We start from the raw sequence: 15591 nt of genomic DNA, 5'->3' as shown, positions 1-15591 counted from the left end.
AGCTGAAGACATATGCTTACATGATTGAGCCACCCAGGTGCCCCTCGTTGTTCTTCTTATTGTGATAACATTAAATGAGAAAACTGACAGTTTGATGGTGCTGAGACATCCTAACTAGAAACAAGGGACATTTTTCTATTTGTTAAAATTTCCTTGTGTATCTTTTTTTTTTTTAAGATTTTATTTATTTATTGAAGAGAGAGAAAGAGAGAGAAAGAGAGAGGCAGAGGGAGAAGCAGGCTCCATGCAGAGAGCCTGACGTGGGACTCAGTCCCAGGTCTCCAGGATCACACCCTGGGCTGAAGGTGGCACTAAACCACTGGGCCACTGGGGCTGCCCATCCTTGTGTATCTTTTATATAGTTTTTTTCATATAGGTTTTGAGCAGTTTTTGTTATTTCTTTTTATATTTTTGTTGCCATTATAAATATTTTCTTTTAATATATGTATTTCTTTTCATATACATATATATGTGTAATATATATATGTGTGTATATTTTTCTTAAGTAATCTTTATGTTATGCCCAACATGGGGGTCCAGCTCACAACCATGAGATCAAGAGTTGCATGCTGTGTACCAACTGAGCCAGCCAGGTGCCCCTTTTCCAGTATGTGTGTGTGTGTGTGTGTGTGTGTGTGTGTGTGTGTGTGTGTGTATATATATATATATATATATATATATATATATATATATATATATAAATAAAGATTTTATTTATCCATTCATGAGAGACAGAGAGAGAGAGAGGCAGAGAAACAGGCAGAGGGAAAAGCAGGCTCCACACAGGGAGCCCAATGCAGGACCCAATCGTGGGACCCCAGGATCATGCCCTGGGCCAAAGACAGGTGCCAACCCGCTGAGCCAGGGATCCCCCTCCATTCTATTTTTAACTGTTTATTATTTTGTGTATATAAATGCTACTGATATTTTGCATGTTACTATACTATGCTGCTACCTTGCTGATTTTTTTTTTAGCTTGACCTCAGGACCCCAGGATCATGACCTGAGCCAAAGGCAATTATTTCATTTTTCTTCTTAAATGTATTAATATGATGAACTATATTATTAGGTCTCCTGATAATTACACCATTTTTGCATTCCAGTTATAAACCCAGCTTTGTCATTGTGCATTAATTTGATGATGTTTTATTTACTATTTTTGCATTGCTATTGATTTCTCTGTGAAAACATTTAGACCTGGTGCTTTTTGTGTTGTCTTCTCTATGAAAATTGGTCTATTTAAACTTACATATGTACTGGGATCAACTTTAGTAAATTTTATTTTTCTCAAATTATTCATTTTGTTTAGATTATCAGATTTATTTGCATAGATTTATATAAAATCTCTCTGCTTTTTAGCAGCTTTATTGAAATAGGTTTAAAAAATTACCAATTGTAGGGAGCCCCGGTGGCACAGCGGTTTAGCGCTGCCTGCAGCCCAGGGCGTGATCCTTGAGACCCTGGATCGAGTCCCACGTCGGGCTCTCTGTATGATGCCTGTTTCTCCCTCTGCCTGTGTCTCTGCCTCTCTCTCTCTCTCTCTCTGTCTCTATGAATGGATAAATAAAATTTTTTTAAAAAAAAATTACCAATTGTAAATTAACAAATGTAAAATTCAGTGATTTTTAGTAAATGTATAGAGTTGTGCATCTATCACCAAAATCTCTCATACTTGTTTACAGTACTCACTCTCACTCTCAGGCCTAGAAGATTACTAATCTGATTTCTGTCTCTATAAATTTCCCTTTCGTGGACTGAAATTATACAAAAGGTAGTATTTTGTGTTTGGCTTTATAGGTCTTCCATTAAGCCTAATGTTTTTCTAGATTCATCCATGTTGTTGCAGATAGCAGTTCATTAGTTTTTTTTCTTAATTTTTTAATTGTAAAATACATGTAAAATTTGGCATCCTGTTTCAAGCGTATAATTCAGTGGTATTAAATACATAATATTATGCAACCATCACCACCATCCAACTTTGTAACTTTTTTCATTATAAAACTGAAAGTCTGTATCCATTAAACAATAATTCCCCATTCCCCCACCTCTGCCCAGTCCCTGACACCCAACATTCTTCTATCTCTATGATTTTGACTACGCCAATTACCTCATCTCTATGGAATCATAAAGTATTTGTCTTTTTGTGACTGGCTTATTTTGCTTAGTATAACATTCTCAAGGTTCATCCATATTGTGACATATTGCAGAATTTTCTTCCTTTACAGGGCTGAATAATATTACATTGTATGTATACGGCACATTTTGCTAACTGTGGTTCATTACTTTTTATTCATGAATGTGTATTCCATTGTATGGATATACCACATTATATTTATCCATTTACTGGTAGATGGATGTTTGGATTGTTTTTGGGTTTTTGCTATTATAACGTTGTTATGAACATTCAAATATGTCTCCAATATGGACATAAGATTTCACTTTTCTTGGTTAGATTCCTAGGAGTGGAATTGCTAAGTTATATATAGGGTAAATTTGAGTTTACTTTTATTTATTTATTTATTTATTTATTTTTTTTTTAAATTTTTTTTTTTTTTTTATGATAGTCACACAGGGGGAGAGAGAGAGAGAGAGAGAGAGGCAGAGACACAGGCAGAGGGAGAAGCAGGCTCCATGCACCAGGAGCCCGACGTGGGATTCGATCCCGGGTCTCCAGGATCGGGCCCTGGGCCAAAGGCAGGCGCCAAACCGCTGCGCCACCCAGGGATCCCTGAGTTTACTTTTTAAGGAATTGCCAAATTGTTTTTCAAAATGGCTCTACTACCATTTCATTCCCGTTAGCAAAGAATGAGGTGTCTAGTCTTCCATATCTTTGTCAGCATTTGGTATTGTCTTTTTGACATGTATATTTTAGTGCTTTTAATTTGTGGCTTTAATTTGGATTTCTCCAGTGATTTATAATTTTGAGTATTATTTCCTGTGTTTATTGGCTATTCATATATCTTCTTTGTTGACAAATCTATGATTTGTCTATTTTTTAATTGGGTTATTGATCTTATAATTAGATTTAAGATTTCTTTATTCTTGGTACAAGTTCTTTGTCAGACATATGAATTATAAATATTTTATCCTAGTCATCTTATTTTCTTGATTTTTGCCTCTTGAAACACAGAATTTTAAAAATTTTATGAAGTTCAACTCTCCATTGTTTTTTTCTTATATGGATTGTTCTTTTGGTATCAAATCTATAAACTCTCCCTACCTATAGGTCTCAAAGATTTTCTCCTATGTATTTGTGAAGTTTTAAATTTTATTATTTATTTATTTATTTATTTAAAGATATTTATTTATTCATGAGAGACAGAGAGAGAGAGAGAGAGAGAGAGAGAGAGAGAGAAGTAGAGACACAGGCAGAGAGAGAAGCAGGCTCCATGCAGGGAGCTCAATGGACTCCAGGATCATACCCTGAGCCAAAGGCAGGTGATAAACCGCTGAGCTACCAAGGGATCTCCTGAAGTTTTTAATTTTAGCTTTTTATGTAGGACTATGATCATTTTGAGTTAATTGGTATGTATGGTGTGAGGTAGGTAAGTTTTTTTAGTTTTAATTTTTGTTTTTGTTTCTTGCATATGCACATCCAGTTGTTCCAGTGCTATTTATTGAAAGGACATTCCTTTCTCCTTTGAATTTTCTTGACATTTTTGTTAAAATCAAGTGACCAGAAAAAAAATAAAAAAATTAAGGTTATGTTTCTGGATTTTAGTTTCTATTCCACTGATCTGTATACCTATCTTTAGCCAGTACCATACTATCTTGATTTCTGTCACTTTATACTGAATTTTAAAAATAGGTAGTGTAAATCCCACAGCATTGTTCTTTTTCCAAAATTGTTTTAGCTCTTCTAACTTCTTTACATTTCCATATAAATTTTACAATCATCTTGTCAACTTCTATCCAAAAAAGCCTACTGGGATTTTGATAGGTATTGTATTGAATTCATACATCAGTTTTGGAGTTAATTGCTATCTGGACAATATTAACTCTTCCAATCTATGAATGTGAAGATTTGCTTTTTATCTCTGCTTTTAGTGGTTTGCCTGTGGTGTATGTAGATATGGATATCTATACATTGAGAGTATATTGATGTTTTCAACAAATTTGGAGATTATCCATTATTTCTTCACATTCTCCCCCTCCCACCCTTTTGAGACTGTTATTGTGCGTATACTGGTACTTTTGATGTTGGCCCACCATTTCACTGAGATATCGTGCATTTTTTTTTATTATTCTTTTTTCTTCTCTCAGTTCTTTAGGTTGTATAATCTCGGTCAGTCTGTCTTAAAGTTAGCTAATTCTCTCTTACACTAGTTCAGATCTACTGGTGATCCTCTCTAGTGAATTTTTCATTTGTTATTATACTTTCCAATTTCAGAATTTCCATATGGTTCTTTTTTAATAGTTTCGGACTCTGTTGATATTCTCTATTTGATGCAGCATTATCATCACACCTTCCTTTGCTTTTTAAAGATTGCTTTGCTTTAACAGTTTTTCAGGTTTATTGAAGCATAATTGATAAATAAAATTGTAAGATTGCTAAAGTGTGCTGATATATGTATACTCTGTGAAAGGATTCTCTCCATGTAGTTTAATTAACATACCTATCAACTCACTTCATTTACTTTAATCATACAATCTTTTAGTTCTTTGAATATATTTGTAAGTGTTACTTTCAAGGTTTTGTCTGTTAAATCTAATAATTCAGTTTTCTCTCACAGGCAGTTTGTGTTGCCTGCCTTCTTGCCATTATATGTCATACTTTCCTGTTTGTTGTTTGTTTGTTTTGGCCTACCATGTTTTTGTTGGAAACTGTACATTTTAGATGATACATTTTATTTATTATTTTTTAATGTTTTATTTATTTATTCATGAGATACACAGAGAGGTGGAGAGAGAGGCAGAGGGAGAAGCAGGCTCCATGCAGAGAGCCTGACATGGGACTCGATTCCAGGTCTCCAGGATCACTTCCTTCAGCCCCCAACAGTGTAACTCCTTATGGGATACAGACTTATGTATACCCACAGTCACCCCAGGATGACAGTTGTTTTGGAAGGGCTCTCTCTCTGACAGTCTCTTTCCCTGATCACACCCAGTTAAATTCCACTAATTTCAGCAGATTTCTTCATTATTTTTAAGAATGCTCTGGATCGTAAATTGTTCTATAGACAAAACCAGTAAAATTTGGACTCCTTTGAGAGGACATTTCCCAAGGTCAGTGTTTGAGATTTGTTCTTACCCTACCTAAGCAGGCTCTTCTTCCTTACTGGCTTTTTTTTTTTTTTTTTTTTTTTTTAAGATTTTATTTTTTTATTCATGAGAGAGACAGCGAAAGAGGGGGGGGGGTGCAGAGAGGCAGAGACACAGGCAGAGGAAGAAGCAAGCTCCATGCAGGGAGCCTGATGTGGGACTCAATCTCTGTCTCCAGGATCACACCCTGGGCTGAAGGTGGTGCTAAATCACTGAGCCATCCGGGCTGCCCCCCACCCCTCACAGGCTTTTTCAGCCAAACTAGTTGGCCCACAATTTAATTTATATGCCCAATGACTCTACTGGTCTCTTCCCAGTTGCTCTTCACCACAACCTTCCCTGTTTTAAAGAGCATCCTTAGGCTTGAAATTCTCTTTTTTAAAAAATTTAAATACTTTATTTAAATTCAATTTGCCAACATATCGTATAATACTCAGTGCTCATCCCATCTAGTGCTCTCCTTAGTGCGCATCACCCAGTCACCCCATCCCCTCACCCGGCTCCCCTTCTGCAGCGCTTTGTTTAGGAATTTTTTTGTGAGTTAGGAATTTCCCCACACACTGTTGCAAATGAAGTCAATTCTTTGGGAAGTATTTGCAGCTCTACAGCTTCTCCCTCTAAGCAAAATCTCTGAATCAGGGTTTTATCTCTAGGTGGAAACGTGACATATTTCTGTGTGAGATCCTTGCTCTAAGAGCGGAGTGTGAAGTGAGGAAGGTGATAGTCTTAGGTCTTCTTGGCTTGCCTCTTACTGAATGAAACTACCAAGTTATGAGCAGAATCAAGTGACCCAGGGCCCCTGTATTCCCAGCACGCCACACCCGAATCAGAGTCTCCATTTTATGACTGTGGTCTTGTGATCTGGTTGGGAAATGGGAACTTGCACCTTTTGACTGCACTGCCCAGACTTAGCCAACAAGTAACTGAGGACAGGACAGGAAATACTGACATCCTGCCCTTCCTGGGAACAGAACTGGCTGAGAGCTGGGAGAAGAGAGCCTATGTTTTCAGCCTTTTCAGCACACAGGGCTAGAGGGGAATTTCCATTGTGCTGAATTGGGAGGGAAGTAGGAAGGGAGTGATTCCTAGGTCAAATACCAGAATCTGAATTTTAATAGATTGTCTTGAACAAATGTTTCCTCATGTGTGTCCTTGGAACAATTTCTAGAGACTTTCTGGTTGTTTTTAAACCATTTTCATCAGTTATTTAAAAACTGGTGCGCATGTCCATAGATGTCCTCACTCTATCATGCTGGAAGCCTTTTTCATTTTTATCAATAAAGGTGTTTAGGATTTTTTTTCTGTTTATTGCTATTTAAGTATCCCATGGATTATACTATGAAATGCCTTCTTTATCATATTTCAAAAATTCCATTCCTCTTTCAACAACAGTTGAAAAACCTTTTTTTGTTTCATTTTTAAATTATTTCATTTTATGGCATAATCAGAGCATGTTGTCTGTAATGTTTCTACTTTAAGAAACTCACTGATTTTTATGTGTGTACGTTAGTATAATTTTTGTGAATTTTCAATGTATGCTTGAGAAAAAGTATGTTTTCTAATAGGTTTTGCATATATTCAAAATAACTCTTGTTGATTATGCTTTTTTTTTAAAGATTTTATTTATTTATTCATGAGACACAGAGACGGGGTGGGGGGGGGAGGCAGAGACACAGGCAGAGGGAGAAGCAGGCTCCATGCAGGGAGCCTGACATGGGACTCCATTCCGGGTCTCCAGGATCATGCCCTGGGCTACAGGCCGCGCCAAACTGCCGCGCCACTGGGGCTGCCCTGATTATGCTTTTTAGATCTTTTAGATCTTTTGTCTTTTTGGCCTAGTTTTTACTGAGAGTGATATATTAAAAGCTGCTATTTTTTAATGATGGTATATTAAAGTCTACTATCATTAGTTTCTGTTTGTCTTTGCATTCCCTGTAGTTTCTGCCTTTCATAGGTGGGTGTTTCATTATTTCACACTTAGATATTCATAACTGTTCTGTCTTCATGGTGAAATGTGGTCATTTTGATCTATGGCCTACTCAATTAGAAATAATTTCTCATAAACTTCCAATCAATTTAATTGTTCATTATAAATTATGTTTAGGGGCACCTGTTGGCTCAGTTAATAAGCATTTGCCTTCAGCTTTCAGGTCATGATCCCAGGGACCTGGGATCAAGCCCCACATCAGGCTCCCTGCTGAGAGGCTGCTTCTCCCTCTGCCACTCCCCCTGCTTGTGTTCTCTCTCTCACTTGCTCTCTTTCAAATAAATAAATAAAATCTGGGATCCCTGGGTGGCTCAGCGGTTTGGCCAGCCTCCTGTGGCCCAGGGCACGGGATCGAGTCCCGCGTTGGGCTTCCGGCATGGAGCCTGCTTCTCCCTCTGCCTGTGTCTCTGCCTCTCCCTGTCTCTCTCTCTCTCTCTCTCTCTCTCTCTCTCTCTCTGTGTGTCTATCATAAATAAATAAATCTGAAAAAGAAACTAAGTGCTATTATAAAAATAAATGAATGAATAAAATCTTTATAAAAATAAAATGTTAAAATTTTTAAAAATTATGTTAATGTGTGAGAACAGTGAAACAACTTTGATTTGCCTTATGTCCTACTCTCATTTCTTTAAAAAGAAAGAAAGCCGTTCTGTTTTTATTTTCACTCAACAGTTGCAAAAGATTTACCTATAGATTCACTGGAAGATGATTTTGAGAAGGAATTCTCATTTCTCAACAACCTCCTAAGTCCTGGTTCTTCAAGTACTGGTGAATTTACCCAAGAATGCCAGACTGCCTTTGGGAGCCCCGGCACAAGCTTCATGTCGCAGGAGCCTGCCGTGGGGTCTGAGCCTCTTGCTCATTCTTCAGGATTCCTTCCTTCACAGCTCTTTGACCTTGGTCTTCATGCTGCTGGAGCTTTCAACAGTAAGTGCTTATGAAACATTTGGACAGCCAGAATTATTTTATCTTTGTGAAGCAAAACTATGTGTATGTGGATGCTAAAATTAACCAGGATATTGATTTTAACTTCAATACTACTAGATAAAATCTGTCTCACCCACCAAAAAATATTACTACTATGATGTATTGGCAAGGGTGAAACAAGGGCTGCTTTCTTGCTGTCTCCACCAAACCCCACTCTTTGACTTTCCCAGAAGTCTTCTCTACATAGAAAATCAGGGTCTTATTTTAAACTCTTGACTTGCTAAGTTACCTCTACGTAGGGCAGGTGATACTATTTCTTCCATCTAGCAAAGCTTGGTGTGTTCTCTTCCCATGAGTTCAGAGTAGACAATGATAGTTTCACGACAGCCTCCTGGGCAAGGCAGCAGGACTGGAGGATTGTGGTAGAAACCTGGGCAGGGTGTTTTCCAAAGGTGCTTTGTTTCTATGTCAGGGACTACCTCTACTGACCTACTGTCCCACCAGCCTGAATCCAACCCCGCACCTTGGGAGTCATTTTGCTCCCCACTTCATATTGGTTACTAAGCTCTGTCAATTCTGTTTCTAAAACATTTCTAATTTCACACTCCTCCTAACTCTATTACCAGAGGCATTTGGAGCTTTATTTGGTTTCCTGGGCTGCTGCAAGAGTTCTCCTACCAGGCCTCCCAAGCCCCAGGCCACCTCTTCCATGCTTTCTCCAGAGTTCTTTATCCAAGCGGCAGATTCTGATGTTAGCATTCTGCTTACATTTTAAAAAAATGAGGGACCATGGCTCCAGGATATAACTTGTTCCTCCATTTCCACTCTTACCTCTTAACTTACTTCAAAATACTTAACCATTTTCTATAACTATATTGACTATTTTCAGATCCCTCTGAGACATCATTGTTTTGCACTTAAGTTTGCCTTACGTGATGTTCAGTAATGGAGGTAGACTTGAGCCTGTGTGTTAGATTCCTAGGCCAGTGTTTTCTGCATGGTGGCCAAGTCTTGAATAGTACTGCCTGATGCAGTTGGTTTTTCTCCCTGTGGCCTCCCATAGTACTCTCTCTGTTTTCATGACTAATTGTAGCTAATTTCATGGCTAATTGTAATTGTAGTTCATCTTGCCTTCTGTCCCTGTCTTCCATCTCCTAGTAGATTTTAACCCTGAGAAAATGGTTGACAGCACCTAAAAGTGTATTGATACCTTGTACTTGATATTAAAATACTTATGTTCATATTATATCTGTAAGACCATCATACTTTATCCAATCTGTAAGCCCCTCAAGGACACAGCCTATGAGGTGATTTATCTTTGTGCTTTCTATGGCAGCAGCATAAAGTTAGTTCAATAAGTAAAATAGCAGTTAAATAATCACTCAGTAAGAATTTGTTAAATAGTCTAAAAGTAAGAATGGACAGTGTTACTCGATAAAGAGGCACTCTATCTAGGATAATTCAAATGTTTTGCTATAAAATTTTAGAAAACAACTATTCTCATATGCCATATCAGTGTGGCCTAAAAGTTACAAAGATTTACACACAGATTCATTCTCCATATGAAATCCTACTGTCCTTTCTCCTTAACTTCCCACATCTCTAGCAGCACTGGATTTTTTTGTTATTTTCTGGCAGTACATCATCAACAATATTTCTTCACCACTCAGAGCATCTCTTCTGGTCCCTGCCTGCTGGCTGACAGGATATTCCCATGCAATGGCTGAGGCACTTGCACTTAGTACTCAGTGTGTAACGAGTGCCTTGCTTAAGATCACCAGGCAGTTTAAACAATTAAGAGGAAACCAAAATCTGGTCTTGTTGCCTCCTAGTACAGGACTCTTCCTGTTTCTCTAGCCTTTTCTTTATGGCTACTCCTCATTTTCCTGCAATGTAAACCAGGAAAGTGAGCTGTGTGGAGTTAAAAGATATATGTTCTAGAAACCCTAAGTAAGAACATAGGCTTCAAATAATCTCTTCCGTACAAGAAAGGTAGCAGGCAGGATAATCTAAGTTTTTTTCTGGTACTGTATTTGAATTACAGCCTAAATAATTTCTCATGTTATAGCAAACATTTCACGGTCTTAGTAATAGAGTATTCATAATGATACTTTTTAATGACTGCATAGTATTTTGTCACATTTATCTCCCATAATCTGCTTAATTCATTCCTGTTATGATTTTTTCATTTTATAGATAATGCTGCAATAAACATAATCATACATGTATTTTTTTTCTTCACTTAAATTATTTCCTTAAGATAAATTTCTAGGAATAGGATTACTAAGTCCAAGGGTATAAACATGCTTAAAATTTTCAATATTCTAATTGTCAGATCTATTTCCTCTTGCCCAGCTTCTTAGAAATTCTCTTTCTATACCTTATCTATGTGCATTGTTTAAAAAGAAAACTTGTATATTTATTTCAAAACCATTTTGAAAACTGTAGGGAAGTCTAAACTTAGATGATCTGACTAAAATACTTAATTGCAGATATATTTTAAGTGTCTTCTATGTCTTATATTGTAGAATTGCATCCTGGTAGAAAGATCTGAGGATTCATTAGATATTTTTGCCTTTTCTTATTTTTTTTGATGCTATTTTTTACTTGACTAACTGACAATGGATACTTCCCTCCCACAGGCTGGGCCTCCCAAGGGGGATTAGAAGTTCCTCTTCCACACACTGATGACCAGCCAGTGCCTTCACAGAGTACAAAGAAATTAACAAAGTGTAAGTTATTTATTTATATTCTTTGCCATCATATTAACAATCAGTTGAATTCAGATAAATTTAGAAAAGGATTATGTTATAGTCTTGGCCTCATATTGTTCAGAAAAATATTTTGTTAATAATGAATTAAAATTAAAGTTTTAGGGGCACCTGACTGGCTCAGTTGGTTAAGCGTCCAATTCTGGGTTTTGGCTCACGTTGTGATCTCAGGATTGTGAGATTGAGGCTTATGTCAGGCTCTGCTCTCAGTGGAGTCTGCTGGAGATTCTCTCTTCTTCTCCTTCTGTCCCTCCCCCACATGCACTCATTCTCTGTCTAAAATAAATAAATCTTTAAATAAATAAATTATACCTGGCTACCCCTCATCATGGAAAAAACTGGATAAAACTGTGGGCTTGTCATAGTAAACTAAATTTTGTACTTTAATTTTTTATGTTTTGTGTTAAGATTTGTTGGTAATGGATAATACCATTAGGGATAGAAGGTATTCTTTGATTACAAGATGTCTGTTGACAAACAGTACATTAGGCATTTAGCAAAGAGCCTGGCATATAGTAATTGCTAACAATTACTTTATCGAGTACTCACCATATTGTTATCTGCAAAACCGGGCCATATTATAATTACCATGTAGGATATGCATAGCAAGTTGACACTGTCAGGGTTTTATTTTATTTTATTTTATTTTATTTTATTTTATTTTATTTTATTTTATTTATTTATTTTTTTTACTGTCAGGGTTTTAGATACATAATAATCTTAGTCACTGATGTCGATTATTAAAAATTTTAATTAGAAAGAATTTCAAATGTACAGAAGCGTTGCATAAGTGAAAATAGCACAAACACGTGTATGCGCTTTATCTAGATTCATTTACTGTTAGTATTTTGCTTTATATAGTCATATATATGTATGTATGTGTGTGTCTAATGCATGTGTCATTTTATTCTGAACCACTTGAGGGTGAGTTACATACATCATGATCATTTACCCCAAAATACTTCAGTTTGTATTTCATAAGCACTGGTATATTCTCTTGCATAACCACAGTACAGTTGTAAACCTCAGGAAATTTAATATTAACGTAACACTTTTTCCATTATCTATCATATATTTGTATTCTAATTTTGTGAGTTGACCCAGTAGTATCTCTTATAGCACTTTCCTCCTCTGGACATTGAGTCTAGGGTCATGTATTCAAGTTGCCATGTCTCTTTAGCCTCTTTTAATCTGAAGCATTTATATAGCTTTTCTTTGATTTTTTTTAACATGGGCATTATAATAGAATATAGTCCCTCTGTTCCAATGTTCTTTATTTTTCATGGAATATTCTTTATTTCAGTTTTATCTGAATTTTATTGTGATTAAATGCAGGTTCTTCATTCTTGCCTGGAGTACTGCACAGGTGACACTCCTGTCTCAGGGTTTCACATCTGAAAGTTGATGCTGTCCATTTCTTCCACATTGATGATGTTAATTTTAGCCACCCTTTCAAAGTCTTGTTCAATTTTTCTCTTAAATAATTACTATTTTATATTTTTTTGTCCTCTCTTGCAATTACTAAGCAGTCTGTGATGAAACACTTTGTGATTGTGCACAAGTCCAGCTCATCATCAGAATTTCTTTTTTTAATCATTTCTTTTTTTTAAATTTTTATTTATTTATTCATGAGAGACACAGAGAGAGGCAGAGACACAGGCAGAGGGAGAAGCAGGCTCCATGCAGGGAGCCTCAATCCTGGGACTCCAGGATCACATCCTGGGCCAAAGGCAGGCGCTAAACTGCTGAGCTACCCAGGCTGCCCCAAGGAGAACAATTTTTTTGAAGATCCATGTCTAATTACTGTAAATGGTTAAGGATGTCCCTTAAAAAACATTGAGACAGAGACATAGGCAGAGGGAGAAGCAGGCTCCATGCAGGGACCCCGACATAGGACTCGATCCCAGGTCACCAGGATCATACCCTGGGCTGAAGGTGGTGCTAAACCGCTGAGCCACCCAGGCTGCCACTTTTTTTTTTATTTTTTAAAAAAGATTTTATTTATTTATTTATTCATGAGAGACACAGAGACATAGGCAGAGGGAGAAGCAGGCTCCCCATGGGGAGCCCAATGTGGGATTCGATCCCAGGATCCCAGGGTCACACCCTAGCCAAAGGCAGACGTTCAACCGCTAAACCACCCAGATGCCCTTGTCATCAAAATTTCTACTTAGAGTTAGCATGCATTGTTAATTTTTGTCTAATTCAGTCTTCACTATAAGGGATGGTGAAAAATGATGATTTTCTAACCACAGCACTCCCTTAACATTTTTACTGTAGTAGAAAACACTTAACAAAATTGGGCAGCCTGGGTGGCTCAGCAGTTCAGCACCGCCTTCGGCCCAGGTATGATCCTGGAGACCCAGAATCAAGTCCCACGTTGGGCTCCCTGCATGGAGCCTGCTTCTCCCTCTGCCTGTGCCTCTGCCTCTCTCTCTCTCTCTCTCTCTCTCTCTGCCTCTTATGAATAAATAAATAAAATATTTTAAAAAATTACCATCTTAACCATTTTCAAGTGAACAGTTCAGTAATGTTAAGTATATACATAGTGTTGTGAAACAGATCTCCAGAGCATTTTCATTTGCAAATCTGAAACTTTATACTCATTTAACAACAAATCCTTTTTCCCCTTCCCCTGCTAACCACCATTATAGTTTCTGTTTCTATGAATTTGACTACTCTAGGTACCTCATATAAGTAGAATCATACAGTATTTATCTTTTCATGACTGGCTTATTTCATTTAGTATTTTCTCTCTTTCTAAGGTTTAATAATATTCCATCGTGTGGATATACTACCTTTTTTTTAAACCTACTTAGCTATTTGATCACAATATTAAATAGCCTTATTGACATATAATTCACATTCCATACAGTTCACTTCAGCCAGACCTCAGTACTCTGCTGTAAACAAAAGACCTCTCTTCTTACCCATTTTTGTATTATCTATATGAACTGATACTTTTTCTATTTATAATATTGTGTTATCAACATTTTTAAAGTTGCAAATAATTTGAGACCTACAGGAAGGCTTACAAATATAACACAAAATATTTCCGTGTATTCACCTAGATTTCCTAAAATGTGAACCATGTTTACTTTATTCTCTGTGTCTGTATAATATATATAATTTCTTCTGAACTATAATTATTCTGAGACTAGTAAGTAGCAGACCTAAGGCTCCTTTAAACCTAAATACTTCATAATCTAAAACAAGGATTCCTAAAAATTAGGATATTTTTTAACATAACTGCAATTCAGTGATCAAAATCAGGAAATTAACATCATCATAGTGCTATTATCTAATTTATAGACCTTACTCATATTTTGCCAATTGTCCCACTAATGTTTTTTATAACAAAAGAGAAAGAGGGTTTTTTTCCTAGTGTAGGATCAAATCCAGGATCCCGCATTGCATCTAGTGTCACATCTCTTTAATTGCTTTTAATCTGGAACAGTACCTTAATCTTTGTCTTTCATCATCTTTTTATACCAAAGAGGCCATATATTTTGTAGAATATTCCTTAAGTTGGGTTTATCTGATGCTTTTTCATAATTAGATCAGGTTATGCATTTTGGTAGGACTAGCAGAATAGGAGATGATGTGCCTTCTTAATTAACATCAGGAGGTACATGATTCTGAATTGTCCCATGGCTTGAGATGTTAATTTTGATCAATTGATTAAGATGGTAACCCCCAGGTGACTGCACTATAAAATTACTATTTTATTTTTCCCTTTGTAATATCTTGTGGGAAAGTATTTTGAAACTGTGTAAATGGCTTGTTTCTATCAAAGTTTCACCCACTAATTTAGCATTCATTGATAATTCTTTGCATTAAGTATTACTGTGGTGGTTGCCAAATGGTGTTCTCTTTCCTCATTCTTTCTACATTTATTATTTAACATTCTACTGTATGAAACAGCTTTCTCTTGTCCCTCATTTTTAATTTATTTGTTGATATGTATCATACTCTTAGAATCCTATTCTTACCAGTACTTTGGGAAAAATCAATTGGAAAATCCATCAATTCCTAATCACAGATTCACACTATCTGGGGGTGAATCTGTGATGTGGGGCCATCCCTTTGGGATTCAGCCTAATTATAATTTTCATTTTTAAAACCCACTAAAACTAAATTTGTGTGTAATCATTTAAAATAGAGACTATAAGGTAAATTTCATAAGTGAACTTGGGAAAGAAGTATTGAGAAATATTGGGAAAGCTGCTATTTGCCTATAATCATTGAGGCTTCAAGATAATGAAATTAAGCCTGAGAGTTTTAATAAAAATTGAAATTCTCAACAGCTTTAAAATTCATTACCCCCCCAAATTCATTACCCAACTTCACTAATCCTTGAAGAAATGCAACTTAAAACCAAAATGCAATTCCATTATTCACCAACCAAAATGGCTAAAATGAAAAATAGAAAATCCCATGTGATGACAAGGATGTGGAGGAACCGACACTGCCCATGGGAATGCAAATTCACATTACCATTTGGAAAACTGTTTAGCAGTTTCTACTAAAATTGGATATACATACATATAATACACAAGACCAAGCATTTCCACTTCTGAGTGCAGAAGTGCATCCATTTGTTGACCAAAATGTATACACAAGAATGTTGTCACAACACTGCTG

General features: G+C 36.4%; 1 protein-coding gene across 5 annotated transcripts in view; it reads left to right on the top strand.

Moving 5' to 3' along the window:
• ICA1L (islet cell autoantigen 1 like) overlaps positions 1-15591 on the top strand; it is a 79880-nt gene that overhangs the window by 54808 nt on the left and 9481 nt on the right. For all 5 annotated transcript variants that reach the window (XM_038585427.1, XM_038585428.1, XM_038585429.1 and 2 more), the window contains exons 12-13: positions 7922-8176; positions 10819-10908. In XM_038585427.1, the coding sequence (XP_038441355.1) occupies positions 7922-8176; positions 10819-10908 (345 nt within the window). The remainder of the gene's footprint in view (positions 1-7921; positions 8177-10818; positions 10909-15591) is intronic.

Source organism: Canis lupus, chromosome 37 (assembly GCF_011100685.1).
Source record: "Canis lupus familiaris isolate Mischka breed German Shepherd chromosome 37, alternate assembly UU_Cfam_GSD_1.0, whole genome shotgun sequence".
NCBI lineage: Eukaryota > Metazoa > Chordata > Mammalia > Carnivora > Canidae > Canis > Canis lupus.
The sequence above is the reverse complement of the archived record's forward strand: the minus strand, read 5'-3'. Positions and strand labels throughout refer to the sequence as shown.